Raw genomic sequence first — 19831 nt, 5'->3', positions numbered from 1 at the left:
TTTCTCTTGTTGCTTTGTAATTTCAAAAATCGTTTTTAAACGAGTCACATTTGTGCCAAGTTAACTAATCCCAAAAAAGCTAGAAACAGCCTAAAGGGGCACTCAGGTGCCTTCAATTGAACACACTCATACCCCACACCTGGAGCCTGTTTGACTGGAAGAGGGATTGGGCAGGGTTGGAGGGGAAGGAGAGGAAAAGACAAGAAGTTTTGGAGGCAGGAAAGAAGAGTATGAGACAGGAAGGGACTGAACTAGGAGTAGGCTGGATGCAGCAGCTTATGCCTGTAATCTCAGCACTTTGGGAGACTGAGGTGGAAGGATTGCTTGAGCCCAGGAGTTCAAGACCAGCCTGGACAACATAGCAAGACCTCGTCTCTAAAAAAATTTTACAAAATTAGCCAGGCATGGTGGTGTGTGCCTATAGTCCCAGCTACTCGGGAGGCTGAGGTAGGAGGATCTCGAACCCAAGAGTTCGAGGCTGCCATGAACCATGAGCGCCACTGCATTGCAGCCTGGGCCACAGAATGAGACCTTGTCTCAATTTAAAAAATAAAAAAGGAGAAGCTAAGTCCTCAGCAGCCTTAGAGATCTGGCTAAAGGCAGGGGAGGGGAAGTCACAGAAGGGGAAGAACCAGATGAGGGCTTTATATGAGCCAGGCCTGTCTGAGGCAGACCTAAGGGGTGCAGCGAGGCTAGTTGGAAGCGGTACAAGAAAGGTGAGGAGCGTCACCCTTGGGGCTGAGGGGCCAAGAATGAAGGTAAGGGGTGCTGCCCAGGTGATCCTGCCCCATGTTGACCCCAATGGTTGGTCCCTATTGAATCCAGAGCAGAAACATCATTTAAAAGGCCCCATTGGCCCAGACCCCCACCCCGCTGAGGCCGCAAAGGGGGCACTCCCACTCCTCTGGGGGGAGGCTCTCCCTATCTCTAATTAATGGTTTCCCTGATTAAATCATCTCCGCTCTGTGCTGGCATCTTCGGGAACTCGGATACCGGGGCCATAATGGGAACGAAACCTATGAATAATAAATGGGACTGCCTAATGTACTCATTTAAAACCAATTTTTAGAGAAATCCTCAAGAAAAGCAATTAATTTCCATTTAAGCGAATACGTTTGACATCGGAAAAAGGATTCATTCCCAGATTAGCACGTGGAGAGGCACTTTACTCTGTACCTGCTGAAAAAATGAAATGAAAAGCAGCACAAAGCCAGGACACCTAGAACATCTTTATCCCCCCAACTCCCACCCCAATTTACATTTATTTGGAGGCAGAGAGTCTCCACAGTGAGGGGACGAGGTAGTTTATCGGCCTTAGATACTGGATTCTCCCAAAGCAAGGTGGAAAATTGAGGATGCTGAGGTTCACAATCTTTGTCCACAATACGCTGAGTGCTGGGGAGCCACATTCTCACGCCGCGATTAGGGCTGGGTGTGGATGTGTCCATCACATCTGTACCAGGTCCTCAGAGAGATCACACACACACACAGGCTCAGAGCTCCTTGAGTTTGTGGCTTTGGTTACAAACAAGGATGGGCAGGCAGACTAACATTTCCCAGGCCAGGATCAATCTGTGTGCGTGTGTGCGTCTTCGTCTATCCACTGCTAACTCACTGACTTCCCCTCTCATCACGGACGTGGGCACAGTGAAGCCAACTCCTGTCCTGTGGCAGTAATCCCGTTTACCCCAAGGTGACCTGCTCCAGCCCTGCCCAGCGGCCACAGAAGCCAAGGGCACGTAGAGATTGACCCCCTGGGGCGGGTCTGGCCTGGGAGGTGCCTGTAAGTGGCACTAGGGAAGACTACACTGTCACCATCCTAAAGGCCTGGGATTTATGCCCTGGTTCTAGGCAGGAGGGGGTGGGTGGGAGGTGAGGGAATGCGCAGCTGCTTAATAATGAATCACCGGCCCCGAAGTGGGCTCTGGAGGCATGTTTACCTAACAGCGACATTCTCATTTGGGTTTTGGCCACTGCACAGACAGACAAGGGAAGGGGGGACCTGGAGGGGCAGGTGGTCACACCCAGAACCGGAGGACTCCCAAAACGCACAGGACACAGAGAGACAACCAGTCACATGGCCCCACACATTCTTGGGCAAACGCAGACACACACACACACACACACACACACACACACACACACACACACACACACACGGGTAGGGGGCAGCGGCTCCTACACAGAATGATGCACAGCCTTCCCTGGGCCCTGCTGCTGACAGTCAGGACACAAAGCCCATTCTTCACCTTGGAGTGGAACTCAGCAAACCCTCTGGGCCCCAGCCACTAATACCCAATCCTCCCAGACCCAGGGCCTCCACTGTTCCAGGAGGGGTGCAGTCACTTCCCCAACCCCACATCCAACTGTTGGTGTGAATGGTGGCACAGCTGCCTCACTCCCAACCCCCCTCCACCAGGCGATGGGAGAACATTCTGCCTGGCGGTGTATCCATGCAGCCGGCTCTCCCCAGCCCTCTGGAGCTGAGAGGAAACCCATTAAACCTTCCTAATGACAAACGCTCCGGCAGGCAGGCAGCAGGCGAATGAGCGATTGCTCCCGAAGCCAGCCAGATGGGAGCGGGCGCAGGTGATTGTTTATGAGGCTTGGCCTTTATTAGAAACTCAGCGCTTGGGGGAGGGGAGGTCCCCTGGGGCCAGGCTTTAGTTGCTCAGGTCCCTAAGCTCTGCCAGCCAGGCACCCCCGCAATCTGGGCTGGTCCCCATCAAGTGGAGGGGGAACAGGGCATGCAGGCATAACCACTTCTCCATTAGACCCACAGCCCCCCCGACTGAACAGGGGATGGGGGTCAGGCAGGCCACATCCACAGCCCCCACACTGGCGGGGGACCCCATCTCCCCGCCACCCGCCCCAGGATTCCCTCTGCTCCACCTTCAGGCACTAGAAGCGGTGTCTGCTCCCATTCCCCTCCCTGCAGGAGCCCCCTCCAGTCCAGGAGGGCCCTGTTGTCATGGTAACCGCAGCTGCAGTGGGTGCTGGGCCAGGTGCCGGGTTGGACCCACGAACCTTCCGGAAGCCCCTGAGATGGTAGGGAAGCAGATCTCAGGGTGCTGGGCAGCTGGACAGTGCTCATGTCCCCGAAAGCCAGCTGCTAGGACTCCCCCTGGCCCAGGGCAAGGGGAAGCCTCGGGGGAGAACTTGCAGCTGGGACCCTTAGGATGGGGGGGGGCCGTGATCCCCTCCCCGCGACATCTTCCCCACTATGCTTCCCTGAGGAGAAATGAGACACAGGAGAGCAGAGCAGTGGTTCCGGGTTTAATTGGGGGTGAAAGGGTGCTGCACAGTTGCTCAGAGGGCCCATGGCTGGGCCGCATGGGACCTCATGGTCCGCATGGGTCGCCTTTGCGACTGAACAGAGGAGCATGGCCTAACTAGAAACAATTCGGCCCTCGAGTCTGCCTCCAGCACCTGGGGGGACACGAGGCGGCGGGCTCTGCTGACCAGGCCTTCTCTTTGGAACACCCCTCCCACCACACTGCCCTGGGTCTGGGAGCCTCCTACCCCTGCTGAAGTCAATTCCTTAAGGGAGAATCTGGCGGTCACAGCCCCAACTGGGGATGGACAGGGAGTGGGGACCCCAGGACCCCCAATCTGGAAGGGCCCCCTCCCAGCCATTTTGGGAACAATAAATACTGTGTGACGGTGGCAGGGAGTGGGGGGTTCGGCCACCGACTGGTGGGCAAGGGGGAGCTGGCTGGCCTAGCCGCCCTGCCCTGCCCCGAGGCCAGGCCTGGGCTCCCCACCCCTACTCAGTGCGGAGGATGATGTGGATGCCGGAATCCGTGAACACGGGCCCGCTCATCTCCCCCGTCCGCAGCGCAAACGAGGCATCTTCAAATGGCTTCTGCATCTGACCTGGGAGCCAGGAGGGGCGGTGGGGGGTGTCAGGGCTGGGCTGGCAGAGGCCAGGATGAGGCAGGGCGGGCGGCAGCCGAGACAGATGGGGCTCCTGCCTGCGCTGAGCCTCACACTCGTCCACACTCATCCGTCACCGCGTTTATTGCTGGTGCTGAGCGGCGGCCCAGCTGGGGGTGGCAGGGCCATTAAGGAGGCCCTTGGAAGCCTGAGGACAGCATGAAGGATGGCAGGCAGGGCTGCGGCCGCCGCCATGCATTTAGGGGCCACTTCAGTGGTGAACTTGTCTCCCTGGGCCTGGTTCCCAGCCCTGCTATGTCATCTGTCCCATCAGCCTCCTCAGAGCAGATGGGCAGCTGCTGGCCCCATGCTGCTGCCCCGCCCCACTAAGACACCTGCACACCACACCCTGCAACCCATCCTGGCCTCTCCCTGATGTTCTGCAGACCCCGAGGACTGATGAGGAGGAAGAGGAAGAGGCCTAGTCCCCTCTGTCCCTGATTTCCACTGTCCTGGCCAGACAGGCCTAAACTCAGGGCCACCTCCTCTCACCCCTGGTTTCCCCACCTTCGAGAGGGATTCTGGGGGACATGCCCTGGGACTCTCAGGGCCCCCAACCTTAAACCACAAAAAGGAAGAGACAGAGGACAGGACATACCCGCCTTGGTGGGCCCGGGTTGAGGACATCTGTGCATAGACACACAAGAGACCGTGCCCCCCGGGGTAGAGATGATGCCAGGAAGAAAGTGCTGCAGCCCCCTCCCTGTGTGGCCCTGGCCCTGCCCAGCAGAGCAGCCTCTGAAGCCTGAGGAAGGGGTTGTGCTGCCACCTGCTGGACCCCGAAGGCCGGTGTGGCACCCGGGAGCCCAGTGCCCAGACCCTCCTGGCCTCTACCCCTCAAGGTGGTAAGGGTCCCCCGACCTGGTGGGGCCCATTCCTTGCGCACCTCTGCTGAAGGCACCCAGGTCTCCCCTGGCCTTGGCTGAGCTGCAGTCGCTGAACTGTGAGGCCAGAGACTCAAAGTCCTCCTCTCCCGACTTGATCTTCTGGATGTAGCCTGCGGACATGGAACGGAATGGGAGTGCCAGGTCAGGGGCTGGGCGACCTGACCAGACAGGATGGAGGACTCCAGAGCTGGCCAGCAGGGGAGGCAGCACTTCACTGGGAAAGCCTCCCCCCACAGGCGCACATGCTCCCCACAACCCCTCTCCTCACACATACCTGCATGCGCAGTCACACCTGTCCTCATCCACACTTGAGAAGAGGCGCCTTTCATGCACATGAGCATTCGATGCACCCCGCCAGTCATCCATGAGCCCTGCCACCCTGCAGGTCTCACATCCCTGCTCCCGCTGTCACTCTCGCCAGCACACACACATGCACACACACACGCACACACACACGTGAGGGAAAATCTACATCCAAGCTGGACAGGCCAGAGGAGAGCAGCAAGCAGGGAGAGGCTGACCCAGGCAGGGGGCTGGGCCCCCAGGGCCCCCTGGGCAGAGATGAGAGAGCTGTCCAGAGAAAGCTCAGCACTGCCACGGCACCCTGTGGCCTCAGCTGTCCCATCTGGGAAGAACAGACTGGCACTGGGATGGGACTCCAAGGGACCCTGGTGGGCTCTGCAAGGGACACTCGTGGGCTGTAGCCCCAGGGTCCCAGAGGCAGGCGACATAGCTCTTCTCCTGGCTCCCCACCTATAGTCTGCATGCTGGCAGAACTCAGGGTGGCCCCACCCTGTGTGGCCCAAACCAGCCCATTGGCTCTGACAGTCCAGGAGGCGGGGGAGGCCAGGGCTGGTGGAGTTAAGAGGAACAGGGCTGCCGGCAGAGGGGGCAAGACAGCAGCAGAGTAGCATCTGAGTGACTCATGTTTCGGAAGCCAAGTAGGGAGGGCTGTGTGTGTGTGCATGTGGTGTGTGTGGTGTGACTGTGTGTGAGCAAGTGTGTGTATGCACTCTTGTGCATGCGCCAGGTCGGGAGGAATGGCCTACCGCCTTCCTGACTGCAGGCCACCCCCAGGAAGGTGCCCATGGGCCAAAGCCTGCCCTACCCCAATCCTCCTCTTGCTCTGACACAAACAGGCGTCCCTTCCAGTGTCCTCCCTAGGCCAGTGATGCAACAGCCCCAGCAAGCCAGGGCAGCCCTCTGGGTGAACTGCACCCGCCCCGTGTACCCTATGGCCTGGCAGCCACTCTCCAGGGACACCAGTTCTTCTCTCCAATGTGAGGGTCACACTGACACTCAGTAGGGGGTTTCTTAATGTCACCCTGACACTTCTACCCATTGCTCCTTCTGACCTAAATGAGGCCATGACACACCCGCCGGCCAACTTGCCCAGGACATACATAGCTGACACACTGGCCTGGAGCCTGTCGGAGAGCCACGGGAACACTGCTGGGTGACCTAGCCAGTGCTGGGAGGCCTGGACACCCAACTGTGGCAGCTGCTGAACACATTGGACTGATCCAAGTGTCCCCAGGGCCCCTCGGCCTCACACTCTGACCTGCTTGGGACCGCAGTGGAAATGGTACCACCGTGACAACACAGCCATAGCTCCCTGTTTGGCTGCACGTCATGGCAGCCACCAGTGTCCTGGTATCTGAGCTGGATGTCACCACGACCTGCTGCCCTGACATCCCTTTGCCTCTCTGTCTGATAGTCTTGTGTCAGTGGCTGTGACATGCAGCATAGTGCCCGGCACTGAGCAGGACCCTGACCAACGTCCCTTGCTGTCATCATTCTTCCCCTCCATGGGGACTGCATCCCGGGGATGATGCAGCCTCTACTGCTCTGCTCTCCCTATCCTTGGCCCTGCCGGCCCACGTGTCCCGGTCTGACAGGGACATTGATGCCATACAGGGCCCCAGCTTCTGTTGGGATGGCACATTACAGAGGCTTCTGCCCGTGATGCCCTGGTTTGATCAGAATGCCCCGCTTCCAGGGCTGCCATGGGGTCCTCCTCCGTGCCAGACACATCCACCAGTGACTCCGACTTAAACCAGATGTTGCTAGGACCCCCTCCCACCCCTCCTCTCCCTGAACCTCTAGGTATCTCCTTGGCCTTAGGCACAGAGCACTGGAGTCCCCTGTCCCTCCTTCTGTCTGGACCACTAAGCCAGCCAGGGGATCGCATGGTGCCCCCAGGGGTACCCACCTGCTTCGGGGAAGCAGGACTGCCTGCAGGCGCTAAGTGTCTGAGGAGCCAGGCCCAGGCCCTGAACAAGCATCACCTTGCCACAGCCCCCAGTGGCCAGGGCTGGGGACACAGCCACAGGGATCCCTGAAATTGGACAGCCCGCCCAAGTTGTCCTCTCTCACACACATAGTGTGCAAGCCATACCGCTTAAAAACAAAAGCCACACTTTGGCACCCCAATAGCTCATATCACCCAGATCTGCCTCTGACCTGCCAGCTCTCTCGGAAAATCTTCTGCTATGATGGGAGCCTGCAATGACTGTTTTTGTTTTCCTTTTGCAGAGATGGGGTCTCACTATATTGCTCAGGCTGGCCTCAAACCCCTGGGCTGCAGCAATCCTCTTGCCTCAGCCTCGCAAGTAGCTGGAATGATTTTTTTTAAAGCACTTTCTCTTGAACCCAGGAGGTAGAAGGTACAGTGAGCTGAGATCGTTGCCACTGCACTCCAGCGTGGGCAACAAGAGCGAAACTCCATCTCAAAAAAAAAAAAAAACTACTTTCTTCCTGAGTTCCTGCTCTGTGAGGCTGACCTTGATGGGTTTGGTCCTGTGTGTCTTGTTAGCTCAGCCTGTACCTGACCCCCCGACAATGACATCCTCTGACTCTCGCCTCAATGACCTTAGTTTAAGCCTCTTGTCCTGCCTGAAACTCACCAGCTATCCTCTGGTCTCCCCCAGAAGCCTCCCCTAATCCCCCACTGTGTGAGGTGCCTCTCCCTGGGTGCTGCATTTACTACTGTCCTATTGGTGGGTTGCTTGCCCACCTCACAGTGCAGGAATGAAGGCTGCTGGGTTGGCCTTGTTCATTGCCGCACCCTCAGAACCCAGCACTGTGCACAAAACAGGTGTTCACGAATGTTCAAGAAGTTCATGAATAAATGAGACAGAAATAGGCCACGGGGAAGGAGGGAGAAGGGATCTACCACGGGGCTGGAAGCAGAAATGCTGGAATCTCATGCCCTGTCTGCCTGAAACTCAGGCTGCAACCCTAAGGCCAGACTTCCTGGGCCTCCTCCAAGACAATGTGTCAGCCTTGCCTGACAGCACCAAAACCCATGAAATTTGATGGGGACTGTTGGGTGCTGGAGCCCCATCCTGATTCGATGTGGCTCCCGCTTAGAACCACCCAGACGCAGGGTGGCCTCTCCAGGAGCTCCCAGTCTGGAGCAGGGGCCTCCACCTGCTTCAAGGTGTTCAGGACCCCCTGAAATTGTATGCAAAACAGAATGGCACCTGTCTGTGCTGGCAGACCCCAGCCAGCCTGCTCACAGTGTATCCCCAAGGTCCAGGAGGACATGTTATGGGTGCTGACTCCAGACTCCATCAGGTTCAGATCCTACCTCTGCTGCTCCTGAACAATGCGAGTCTGGCAGGTGACTTTACCTCTTGGAGCCTCACTCAACTGGCCTGTAAAATGGGGTAACCGCTGCTCCCACGTTGGAGCCTGTTCCAAGGAGTGAATCAGTAACCGCTTAAGCAGTGGTTGTTGCAGAGCAGGCCCCTGACAGATCCAAACTGCCCATCTGTTAGGGACTCAATGTTTGTGTCACCCCAAATTCATGTGTTAAAGCCCTAACCTCCAGTGTGGCTGCATCTGGAGATGGGGACTTCGGGGAAGTAACTAGGGTTAAATGAGGTCATAAGGGTGGGGCCCTGATCCAACAGGATTAGCGTCCCTTTTTTTTTTTTTGAGGCAGACTCTGGCTCTGTCACCCAGGCTGGAGTGCAGTGGTATGATCTCGGCTCACTGTGACCTCTGCCTCCCGGGTTCAGGCGATCCTCCTGCCTCAGCCTCCTGAGTAGCTGGGATCACAGGCATGCACCACTACATCCGGCTACTTTTTTTTTAATATTTTTAGTAGAGATGGAGTTTCACCATGTTGGCCAGGCTGGTCTTGAATTCCTGACTTCAGGTGATCCACCCACCTCAGTCTCCCAAAGTGCTGGGATTACAGGCATGAGCCACTGCACCTGGCCAGGATTAGTGTCCTTATAAGAAGAGACACCAGAGAGCTTGTGCTCCTTCACTCCGGGCACATGCGCCTGGGGAATGCCATGTGAGTGCACAGTGAGAGGGCAGCCGTCTACAAGCCAGGAAGTGGGTTCTCACCAGGAACAGAATCTGAGGGAACCTGGATCATGGACTTCTGGCCTCCAGAACTGTGGAAAGTGATGACTGTTGTTTAAGCCACACAGTCCGTGATTATTTTGTTACAACAGTCCAAGCTAATGCACCTCAGTGACCTAGGTGGGAGTGAGGGAACAAATGGGGTAGTCCTTGACCCCAAAAATGTTTTGAGACGTGCTGTCTCCTCTGCCTTGCCAGATCATTACGCTGCTTCCAGCATACTTCCCCCAGGCTGCCCAGGCACCAAAGGGGAAGGGGCCTGGTCGGGGAAAGAGGTGACAGAGAAGACCAAGATCCAGAAGGAGGGGCTAGAGGCCGGCCCAAGGGCAGCAGGCTGGAAGGGTGCCAGTGACCTTGAGGACCCCGGGGCAAAGGGGCTGACCTGGATGCTGGGATGATGGGTACGTGAGTAGGACGGCTGCTCATAGTCTCAGCCTCGCCAGGACCCTCCAGGCCCTGGGCATATGAGGGGTGGCTGTCAACAGTTCTGGGTGGAGAGCGGGCAGGGAGGGCTTCTCCACGGCCCATCCTCCTTAGACAAGGACACTGGCAATGACTCCCTCGGATCCCTGACAACCTCTGGCTGTGGCCCAGCAGCTGCAGAGGAGCCAATGCTGGGAAAAGGAGCCTCAGCAGAAAATGTGGAGGTCCCGGCTCTCTCTGCAGGCAGCCTGTCCCTTCGGGGCAAGGGCGGAGCACCAGATCTAAATGGGCACTGATGAGATTTAGCCCGGCTGCCAGCTGGGGAGTGAGCTGCCCAAATCATGATCTCCTGATCACCCGGCATGAACCCTCGAGGGGAGAACATCCACTTCATGGAAGAGAAAATGAGGCCCAGGTGCCCAATGCCTGCGCCGACACTGCACATGAGGTACCTCGGCTGGGGCCACCTCACTGCACCTTCCTATCTACCTCTGAGGAGATCTGTCCCAGCACCATCTCAGGCAGGAGGATACCAGGAGAGGGAGGTCGTGGGCCAAGGTCATCATCTGTGTGCTGAGCCCACTAGGCCTCCTGTGGTCCTATCCAGAACTTTTTCTATGGGCTGTGGGGTGGCAGCAGGGGCTGCCCATGAGCAGAGGCCTTGACTTGACCTCAGCTCCCCCACCGTCCACACCCGAATGACTGGGGCTGAGGCTCCGCCATGCAGAGCGTGCCAGCCACTAAGCCCATTGCTCCTGGATCCTCAGAGCCACCCCATTCTACAGATGAGGCAACTGAGGCTCAGGAAATGAAGACCACACAGCTGGAACTGAAACCCAGCCCTCTACGAGCCCAGGGTGGGCCACGCTGTTCTGCCCTGACCCTCCCCCAGACATCCCACCCCTGCCCACCTAATCCATCACCCAGTCCTCTCTATCCTGCCTCCTGAATCTCTCTCGGGTCTACTCCCTCTCACTTCTTCTTCCACTTCCAGCCCCCAAGTTCAAGTCACACCACCTCTCGCTGCAATTCCTCCCACAGCTTCCACCAGGTGGGCAGGCGAGGCTCCTGCTGACATTCCAGAATCTGCAGGTACCCATGGCAAGGCCTCAGGGCCTGGCTACTTACCAGGTGCACCTGTCCAACCCAGAGATGGGGGAGACACCCTTGCCCACCACACCCAGAGCCATGCCCTCCTCACTATCCCCACCGGCCTCAGCCTTCTGCCAGCTCTCACCAGGATTGCTTGGAGCAGCTCTGTCCTGTGCCTGGCTGCTCTGCTGACCCTCAGGAGCCCACCTCATGCCGCTCCATCCCCAAATGCCTGCACCCTCCTGCTCACTCTTATGGGGTCCGGAAGCCTCAGAACAGAGACCACTAGAGCTGGGAGGACCCAAAGGGTCATCTTGCAATTCTCTCTTGGCTTCTCCCTCCACTTCTTCCTCTTGCTCTGGGGCAACCAGAACCTCTGAAGGTTCTGGGCCTTCCAGCTTCCCTGGCCCTTGACATTCTAGCTTCACAGATCTCTGCTGAAAGCAGAGCACTGTGGGTTCCTCTCCTGGTCCCATACGGCCACGTATGTCCTGCTGCCTCCAGGAAAGAACCCAACCTCCTCACCTGACAAGGACCCTCCTCAACCTGGCTGGGACCTGCCCGTGAAGGGTCTCACCACCCCCCGCTCCCTGCAAAGCCTTCCCCAGAGTCCTGGCTATATCCTAGACCTAGGCCTTTACTTCTGCCCCGTCCTGTGCCAGGAATCCTTCTTGCTTCCTACTGGCTCACGAAACAAGGCTGTGAGGGCTGACTCTGGGCCAGGCTTTGTGTGGCAGGATGGGAATACAGGGGCAAGAGAGAGATCCAGTCCCTGCCCTCAGAGGTCAGGAGGCTGGCTCTTCAATCAGCCTTCAAGATTCTGTGCAAGAACTCGGCTTCTCTCTACCATGCTTACATGTAAGACTAACGGGTGGCACTTACTGTGCTAGATGCCGTGTTGGGGGTGTGCGTGTGTAATAACATCCTACAGGCCAACTGGACCAAGTGATAAGAGAGTAAAACAACAGCCAATACTGACTGAGTGTGCACTCTGTGCTGGGCCCTGTGCTACCACAACCAACAACAGCAATGACAGTGACCACAAACAATGACAGAACATTTACCGATGCCAGGAGCTGTTACTCCCGCTTTACTGTATTAGCCAGGAGTCCTCACAACTACCCTGTAAGGTGGGTCTTATTATTTTAATACTAATTTTATAAATGAAAAAGACTTGACAGCTGGGGGCGGTGGGTCATGCTTGTCATCCCAACACTTCGGGAGGCTGAGGTGGAAGGATCACTTGAGCCCAGGAGTTTGAGACCATCCTGGGCAACATGGTGAAGTCCTGTCTCTTTCGTGTCCTTTGTAGGGACATGGATGAAACTGGAAAACATCATTCTCAGTAAACTATCGCAAGGACAAAAAACCAAATACCGCATGTTCTCACTCATAGGTGAGAATTGAACAATGAGAACTCATGGACACAGGAAGGGGATCATCACACTCCGGGGACTGTTGTGGGGTGGGGGGAGGGGGGAGGGACAGCATTAGGAGATACACCTAATGCTAAATGACGAGTTAATGGGTGCAGGAAATCAACATGGCACATGGATACATATGTAACAAACCTGCACATTGTGCACATGTACCCTAAAACCCTAAAGTATAATAAAAAAAAAAAAAAAAAAAAAAAATCAGCCAGGTGTGGTGTTATGAGCCTGCAGTCCCAGCTACTTGGGAGGCTGAGGTGGGAGGATCACCTGATCTCAAGGAGGTTGAGGCTGCAGTGAGCTATGAATACTGCACTCCAGCCTGGGTGACAGAGCAAGACCCTGTCTCAAAAGAAGGAGAAAAAGATTGAAGCCCAGAGATGTTAAGTAACTTGCTCAAGATCACATAGCCAGGACCTGGCAGAGCTGCATAGCAACCCAGGCTGTCTGGGCATGGTTGAGAGATGGGTTGTTTGGAGCAGGGACAGCCCAGGAGATTTGGGGACTCTGAGAAAGGCTGTCAGACACAACTTACTGCAAGAATGGAAATATGTTTTGTTTTGTTTTGAGACTGAGTCTCACTCTGTTGCCCAGGCTGGAGTGCAGTGGCACGATCTCGGCTCACTGCAAGCTCCGCCTCCCGGGTTCACGCCATTCTCCTGCCTGTCTCCTGAGTAGCTGGGACTACAGGTGCCCGCCACCACGCCAGGCCAATTTTTTTGGATTTTCAGTAAAGACGGGGTTTCACTGTGTTAGCCAGGATGGTCTCGATCTCCTGACCTCGTGCCCGCCCGCCTTGGCCTCCCAAAGTGCTGGGATTACAGGCGTGAGCCATTGCACCCGCCAAGAATGTAAATGTTTTATATTCCCGCTGTTGAAGATGGCAGCCACCAGCTAAAGTATGACCAGTGCAATTGAGAAACCAATTTTTGACATTATCTTACTTATTTTTGAGACAGGGTCTTGCTCTGTCACCCAGGCTGGAGTGTGGTAGCATGATCTCGGCTCATTACAACCTCTGCCTCCTGGGCTCAAGGGATCCTCCCACCTCAGTCTTCCAAGTAGCTGACACTATAGGCGTGCACCACCGCGTCCAGCTAATTTTTTTATTTTTTTAGAGACGGGGTTTTGCTATGATGCCCAAGCTGGTCTCAAACTCCTGGGCTCAGGTGATCCTCCCACACAGGGTGGGAGTGGCAGCCAAACTGGACAGCTTTAGAGAGGGCTCTGCAAATGACGGCCTGCAGGCCAAATCCTCCCTGATTTTGTAAATAGTAAAGTTTTCTTGGCACACAGCCATGACCACGTGCTTGCTTACATATTGGTTACGACTGCCATCCAGTTACAAAGCAGAGCTGATAGAGACTGCATGGCCCACAAAACCTAAAATATTTACCATCTGGCCTTTAAAGTTTGCCACCCTGGTGCCAGACTGCAGAGGAAACACAGAACAGAGCAGGGAATAGCTTCCTCCCTTGGGTCAGAATTAACTCACTAGCTCTGCTGGCACTCACTACCTCTTTTTTTTTTTTTTGGAGATGGAGCCTCGCTTTGCTGCCCAGGCTGGAGTGGAGTGGTGCGATCTCGGCTCACTGCAACCTCTGCCTCCCTGCAACCTCTGCCTCCCTGCCTCAGCCTCCTGAGTAGCTGGGATTACAGGCACGTGTCACCACATCTGGCTAATCTTTGTATTTTTAGTAGAGACGGAGTTTCACCATACTGCCCAGGCTAATCTCGAACTCCTGACCTCAGGTGATCTGCCCTCCAAGGGCTCCCAAAGTGCTGGGATTACAGGCGTGAGCCACCGCACCCTGCATGCACTCACTACCTTTCTGACCACTCTCTCTGGATCCACCTATGTTTGTGACTCAGGCCCCTAGTGGATGATATTACTATTGACAACACTTCCTACAGACTGAGGGCCTACTGTGCAAAATCCATTGCCTTATTCCCTTGAACCTTCACGATGGTCCTCAGAGGATGCCCATTTTACAGAGAAAGCTGAGTCTAGGGGAGGTGACATGAGTCCCCTCTCAAAGGTCACAGAGTTCACAGAGGCACAGCTACTACCTGAACCCATGTCTGCCAGCCCCTAGGCTGGGTCCTCTGCCCCTACCTGGCTCACCCTCAAATGCCAGATGGAAAGAAAAGAGAATGGCTGCTATCAGCCGGGCGCGGTGGCTCACGCTTGTAATCCCAGCACTTTGGGAGGCCGAGGCGGGCGGATCACGAGGTCAGGAGATCGAGACCACGGTGAAACCCCGTCTCTACTAAAAAATACAAAAAAATTAGCCAGGCGTGGTGGCGGGCGCCTGTAGTCCCAGCTACTCGGAAAGGCTGAGGCAGGAGAATGGCGTGAACCCGGGAGGCGGAGCTTGCAGTGAGCCGAGATTGCGCCACTGCACTCCAGCCTGGGCGACAGAGCGAGAATCCGTCTCAAAAAAAAAAAAAAAAAAAAAAAAAAAAAAAAAAAAAGAGAATGGCTGCTGTGAAGGTCAGGGTCAGGTCATGCACTGGCATTTTTGTGTTGGCCAACACCACGCCTGGCAGCTGAGCAAGCTGGGGTGAAGGGTCTGATGTGACTTCTACAAAGGCTCACCTGGGAGAAGACCCCCTCCCAAGCCCCTGCCCTCGCCCTGCTCACCGTTGATCAGCTCCAGGGCCTCCTCCTTGGTCCGGGTGATCTTCTCCTGCCGCCAGGATGAGGGCCGCCTTGACTGGCTGTGCTTCACCAGCAGGTGTGAGCAGCGGACCCTGGTGGGCTCCCCCTGCCCGTTTTTGCCACCACTGCTGCTGTTGCCACTGGGCCGCTCCCACTGGCTGGCGTTAGTGATGTGGTTGAAGTAGTACACTCGGCCTGGAGGGGAGGGCAGGCAGGAATTCAGCTAGGGTTGTGCTCCCAGGACACCACCTGGGCCCACAGCCAGAAGCCAGGGTAAGGGCCTGGCTTGCAGGGGGTGCCTTCATTCAACAAATCTATGGTGTATCCACCATGTGCCACAGGCTCTCCAGACATGGGCCAATGTAGCAGGATACAGTCCCTGCCCTTAGAGAGCTAACATTCTAGGTGAGAGCAGACAGGTGCTAAACAAGCAAACGAAACACAGGATAGTATCAATCCCTGATAACTTCAAGGAGGAAAATAATGCAGGGTGATGGAACAGAGGAAGCTGGGGGACAGGGAGTGACTCAAACCATGCACTCAGCAGCCAGGCCACCTGGATTCAAATCTGAATCTGGGTTCAAATGTGATCTATCTTCCATGGGCCTCGGTGTTCTCACCTGTAAAATGGAGATAACAGTTCCTACCTTAGGGTCATTGAAAGGACTAAATTTTTAAAAATTTAAAAAAGGGCTAAGCACAGTGGCTCTCACCTGTAATCCCAGCACTTTGGGGGGCCAAGGTGGGGTGGATCACCTGAGGTCAGGAGGTAGAGACCAGCCTGGCCAACATGGTGTAACCCCATCTCTACAAAAAATACAAACACTGGGCCGGGTGCGGTGGCTCACACCTGTAATCCCAGCACTTTTGGAGGCTGAGGAGGGTGGACCATGAGGTTATGAGATTGAGACCATCCTGGCTAACACAGTGAAACTCCATCTCTACTAAAAATACAAAAAACTAGCTGGGCATGGAGGTACACGCCTGTAGTCCCAGCTACTCGGAAGGCTGAGGCAGGAGAATCGCTTCAACCTGGGAGGCAGAGGGTGCAGTGAGCTGACATCATGCCCCTGCACTCCAGCCTGGGCTACAGAGCAAGACTCTATCTCAAAAAAAAAAAAAAAAAAAAAAAAAAATACAAACATTGGCCAGGCACAGTGGCTCACGCCTGCACCAGCACTTTGGGAGGCTGAGGTGGGCGGATCACCTGAGGTCAGGAGTTCGAGACCAGCCTGGCCAACACAGTGAAACCCTATCTCTACTAAAAATATAAAAAATTAGCCCAGCATGGTGGCAGGCGCCTGTAATCCCAGCTACTGGGGAGGCTGAAGCAGGAGAATCGCTTGAAGCCGGGAGGTGGAGGTTGCAGTGAGCTGAGACTGTGCCACTGCACTCCAGCCTGGGCAACAAGAGCGAAACTCCGTCACAAACCAACCAACCAACCAACCAACATTAGCCTAGTGTTGTGGTGTATGTCTGTAATCCCAGCTACTCGGGAGGCTGAGGCAGGAGAATTGCTTGAATCTGGAAGGTGGAGGTTACAGTGAGCCAAGATCATGCCACTGCACTCCAGCCTGGGCGACAGAGTGAGACTCTTGTCTCAAAACAAAAACAAAAACAAAAACAACAGGCTGGCTGGGCGCAGTGGCTCAGGCCTGTAATCCCAGCACTTTGGGAGACTGAGGCAGGTGGATCACCTGAGGTTAGGAGCTCGAGACCAGCCTGGCCAACATGGTTAAACCTCGTCTCTAATAAAAATACAAAAATTAGCCAGATGTGGTGGCAGGCACCTGTAATCCCTGCTACTTAGGAGGCTGAGGCAGGAGAATCACTTGAACCCGGGAGGCGGAGGTTGCAGTGAGCCAAGATCATGCCACTGCACTCCAGCCTGGGCGACAGAGTGAGACTCTGTCTCAAAATAAATAAATAAATAAATAAACAAACAAACAAAAAATAAAAAATAAAAAATTAGCCATGGGTGGTGGTACACGCCTGTGGTCTCAGCTACTTGAAAGGCTGAGGTGGGAGGATTGCTTAAGCCTGGGAGGCAGAGGCTGCACTGCAGCCTGAGCCACACAGTGAGACTATCTCCAAAAATAGAAGAAGAAAGCACTAAATAAGCTCACACATCTGCAAAATGCCTAGGACAGAAACTGGCACACATTAAGAGTGGGATGGCCTTTATTATCTCCATTGTATAGATGACAAAACGGAAGCCTCACCTTTTGCATCTCTGGGAATGGCAGCAATGGGTAACACTTCCTGAGTGTTTACTCTGTTCCAGGCACACACAAGGGAAGGCAGGAACTGTACTCAGGTACTTCACACCCGAAAGCTCTGCTCTTAGCTACTACACCGTGCATGGCGTTGCAGAGCTAGGAACCAGCATTACTGGTGGCCCGATGTTACCCAGGGAGTGAGGGGTATGAAGGAGTGAAGACTGTGAACAAGAAGCTGGAAGTAAAGACTCTACTGGGTGCCACTCCAAAGGCTGACAGTTCGCCTGGGTGACATGGAGTGTCACCCATAACGGAAGCCATCAGGGTTGAACTGAGCAGAAACAGCAGAAATGGGCCCAGAGCTGGGCAGAGCATCCGGTTTATGCTGGAGGTCCTAGCCACAGGCCAGGGCTAGAACAGGGCGGGCGAGAGCGCATGTTCCAGATGCAAATGCAGCTGAGCTACTGACTCACTCTAAAACCTTGGCAATGGGCTCTAATCTCCCTGCACCTCAGTTTTCTCATCTGAAAAATGCGGAACAGAGAATAAGGAGATCAAACCTCATAGGGTTAATGAGGAGAGTCCATGTATCCAAACCGTTCACCAGAACCTGGCACTCAACCAAGGAGAATTATTACTGCAAATGCAATTGCTATGGGCTCTAGAGGCAGCAGAGTGACTCGGGACCTGCCCACAGATGCTGGGCCTGCTCCTCAGGAGTTTGCAGTGACAAGGGCAGGGGGATTTGGAGGCAAACTGCCTAGGTCCTAATCCAACCCCCGGCCTCGAAATGAATGATCTTGGACGAGTTCCTTCAGTTTTCTGACCTGTTTCCTTGCTGGTAAGATGGAAGTAATAACGACCTGGCTCCGAGTTGAGGCAATTCAGAGAGAACTTAAAGCGCTTGACACAGAGACAAACATGCCCTGTTACTGGCAATATTATCATTGTGGCTAACCCTTAAATCGGGCCTAAGCACAGGGGCCATCGTCTGGCAGAATGTCACCGGCGATGTCGCAGACTCAGCATTAGATGTACACAGTAGGGGTGTTAGCAAGGGTAGGTTGTGAACCCGAGGCCGGGCAACACCCTGCGCCCTTTGCAGGGTACTGGGGTGTCTCCTTCCCAGGGGTGCCCCCGGGCCCAGCAAGGTGCAGAGACGTCCCCCCGGGGCGTCAGGTGCATTAGGCCGAGAGGTAACAGCCGGGCCAGCAGGGCCAGGGCCATCGCCCCGGACTCCTCAGACCCTCACCCGCCCAGCCCCCGCCTCAGCTTCCTCAGGCTTCCCGGCGGCTCCTGAGGCTCGCAGTCCCCACAACAGGGCGGGCCGGGGCCGTTACCCCGGGGACGACGCGGAGGAGCCAGGACCCCACGGGAGGAAGGCAGCGCTGCCGCCGCGCCCAAGGGGCGAGCTCGAGCCCTGCTTACGCGGGCCCGCGTGGTCCCGCCCCAGCCCCGACCCCCGCGGCACCTGAGCTGCGGCTCATGCGCTTCTCCCAGCCGGGCGGCAGCTTCTCCTCGTCCGCCATCTTCCTTCCTGCCGCAGCGCCTGCTCCGCCTCAGCCGCACCGCCGGTCGCCCGCGCCCGCCCGCCGCCGCTGCCTATTGGCTAGACGCGCTCTGCAACGGGGCCTGGCGGCGACGCCCATTGGACTCCCCAACGGTCCGGATTGGCTTCTGGCCTTCTATTGGGTAGAAGAGAGGCTAGGCGGCCCTTCCCACATTCTCCCTGCGCCCCGCCCCCGGTCAGCCTCAGCCTGGCCCCGCCCACTCGCTCTCCTCGGCTCCTGAGTGGTCCGAAGCGACGTGGGCCCGCCCTTCTTAACGCCCTTTAGCGAGCGCCAAAAAACTCCCGACCCCTTCTTGGCGCGCGTCGCCGCAGAGCCCACCCAGGCGGGATAGAGCTTATGGATTGGCTAATGCCGCAGCAACTCCCGCCTGCCTGAGCCGTTCCCGGAGGTCCGCAAGCCCCCAGCCTTCCCATGCGGAAGAGTCTGGCTGGTGCGGAGGTAACGGCGGTCGAGGAGGTACTTTGGCGGGGCGGTGCTGCCTCTGCTGTTGCCATAGCAATGCAGTTGCCTTGGAGATGAGCACTTAAGTGCCCGATGCTTAAATTTGGCTCCTCCATCCTCCCTCTTCCCACCTGCTTCCCCCAGATGTCCAAAGCTAACCCAGCCTCTTTTATTTTTTGCAGGGCTCAACTTTTCCCTAGGCTCTGGACCCAAACACCTTCCACGTCCTTTGGAACCTGCTTACTTCCTTTATTCCCTAACAGTCTGGCTCCTTCCTCCATCCTGGGTGACCAGTGGGTGCCGACATTGACATTCATATAAGAACACGGAGGAGGTGCAAGTGGGAGGAGATGAGCTCAGTTTTAGCCAACTTAAAATAGAGTCTGCAGAGCCCGTGGGACACAGGGGAGGTATTTGGAGACCCAGAGTTGGGGAACTGTGGGTAGATTTGGGAGTTGAAGACACTGACAGCAAAGGGTGCAGCTACAGTTCACCTAGCATAGAACCCTATGTGACCGTTAAAAAGACTGAGGCTTGCCGGGCGCGGTGGCTCACGCTTGTAATCCCAGCACTTTGGGAGGCTGAGGCGCGCGGATCACGAGGTCAGGAGATCGAGACCACGGTGAAACCCCGTCTCTACTAAAAAATACAAAAAATTAGCCAGGCGTGGTGGCGGGCGCCTGTAGTCCCAGCTACTCGGAGAGGCTGAGGCAGGAGAATGGCGTGAACCCGGGAGGCGGAGCTTGCAGTGAGCCGAGATTGCGCCACTGCACTCCAGCCTGGGTGA

General features: G+C 55.9%; 1 protein-coding gene across 4 annotated transcripts; it reads right to left on the bottom strand.

The window, feature by feature from the left end:
• Positions 1-3263: 3263 nt before the first annotated feature.
• PIN1 (peptidylprolyl cis/trans isomerase, NIMA-interacting 1) lies at positions 3264-18769 on the bottom strand. 4 transcript variants are annotated; one of them, XM_063616082.1, is made up of 5 exons: positions 18504-18660; positions 14796-15008; positions 4823-4933; positions 3771-3876; positions 3264-3429 (listed from the first exon to the last, which is right to left on the bottom strand). In XM_063616082.1, the coding sequence occupies exons 1-5, from the start codon at positions 18559-18561 to the stop codon at positions 3393-3395; spliced, it is 525 nt and encodes a 174-aa protein (XP_063472152.1). In that variant the 5' UTR covers positions 18562-18660; the 3' UTR covers positions 3264-3392. The 4 variants fall into 4 exon arrangements, with proteins under 4 accessions (XP_063472152.1, XP_055094579.1, XP_063472153.1 ...); XM_055238604.2 differs by having other exon boundaries at positions 3264-3876; positions 18504-18769; XM_063616083.1 differs by having other exon boundaries at positions 3264-4084.
• Positions 18770-19831: the final 1062 nt, after the last annotated feature.

This window comes from Symphalangus syndactylus, chromosome 13 (assembly GCF_028878055.3).
Source record: "Symphalangus syndactylus isolate Jambi chromosome 13, NHGRI_mSymSyn1-v2.1_pri, whole genome shotgun sequence".
In the NCBI taxonomy this organism is placed as follows: Eukaryota; Metazoa; Chordata; class Mammalia; order Primates; family Hylobatidae; genus Symphalangus; species Symphalangus syndactylus.
The sequence above is the reverse complement of the archived record's forward strand: the minus strand, read 5'-3'. Positions and strand labels throughout refer to the sequence as shown.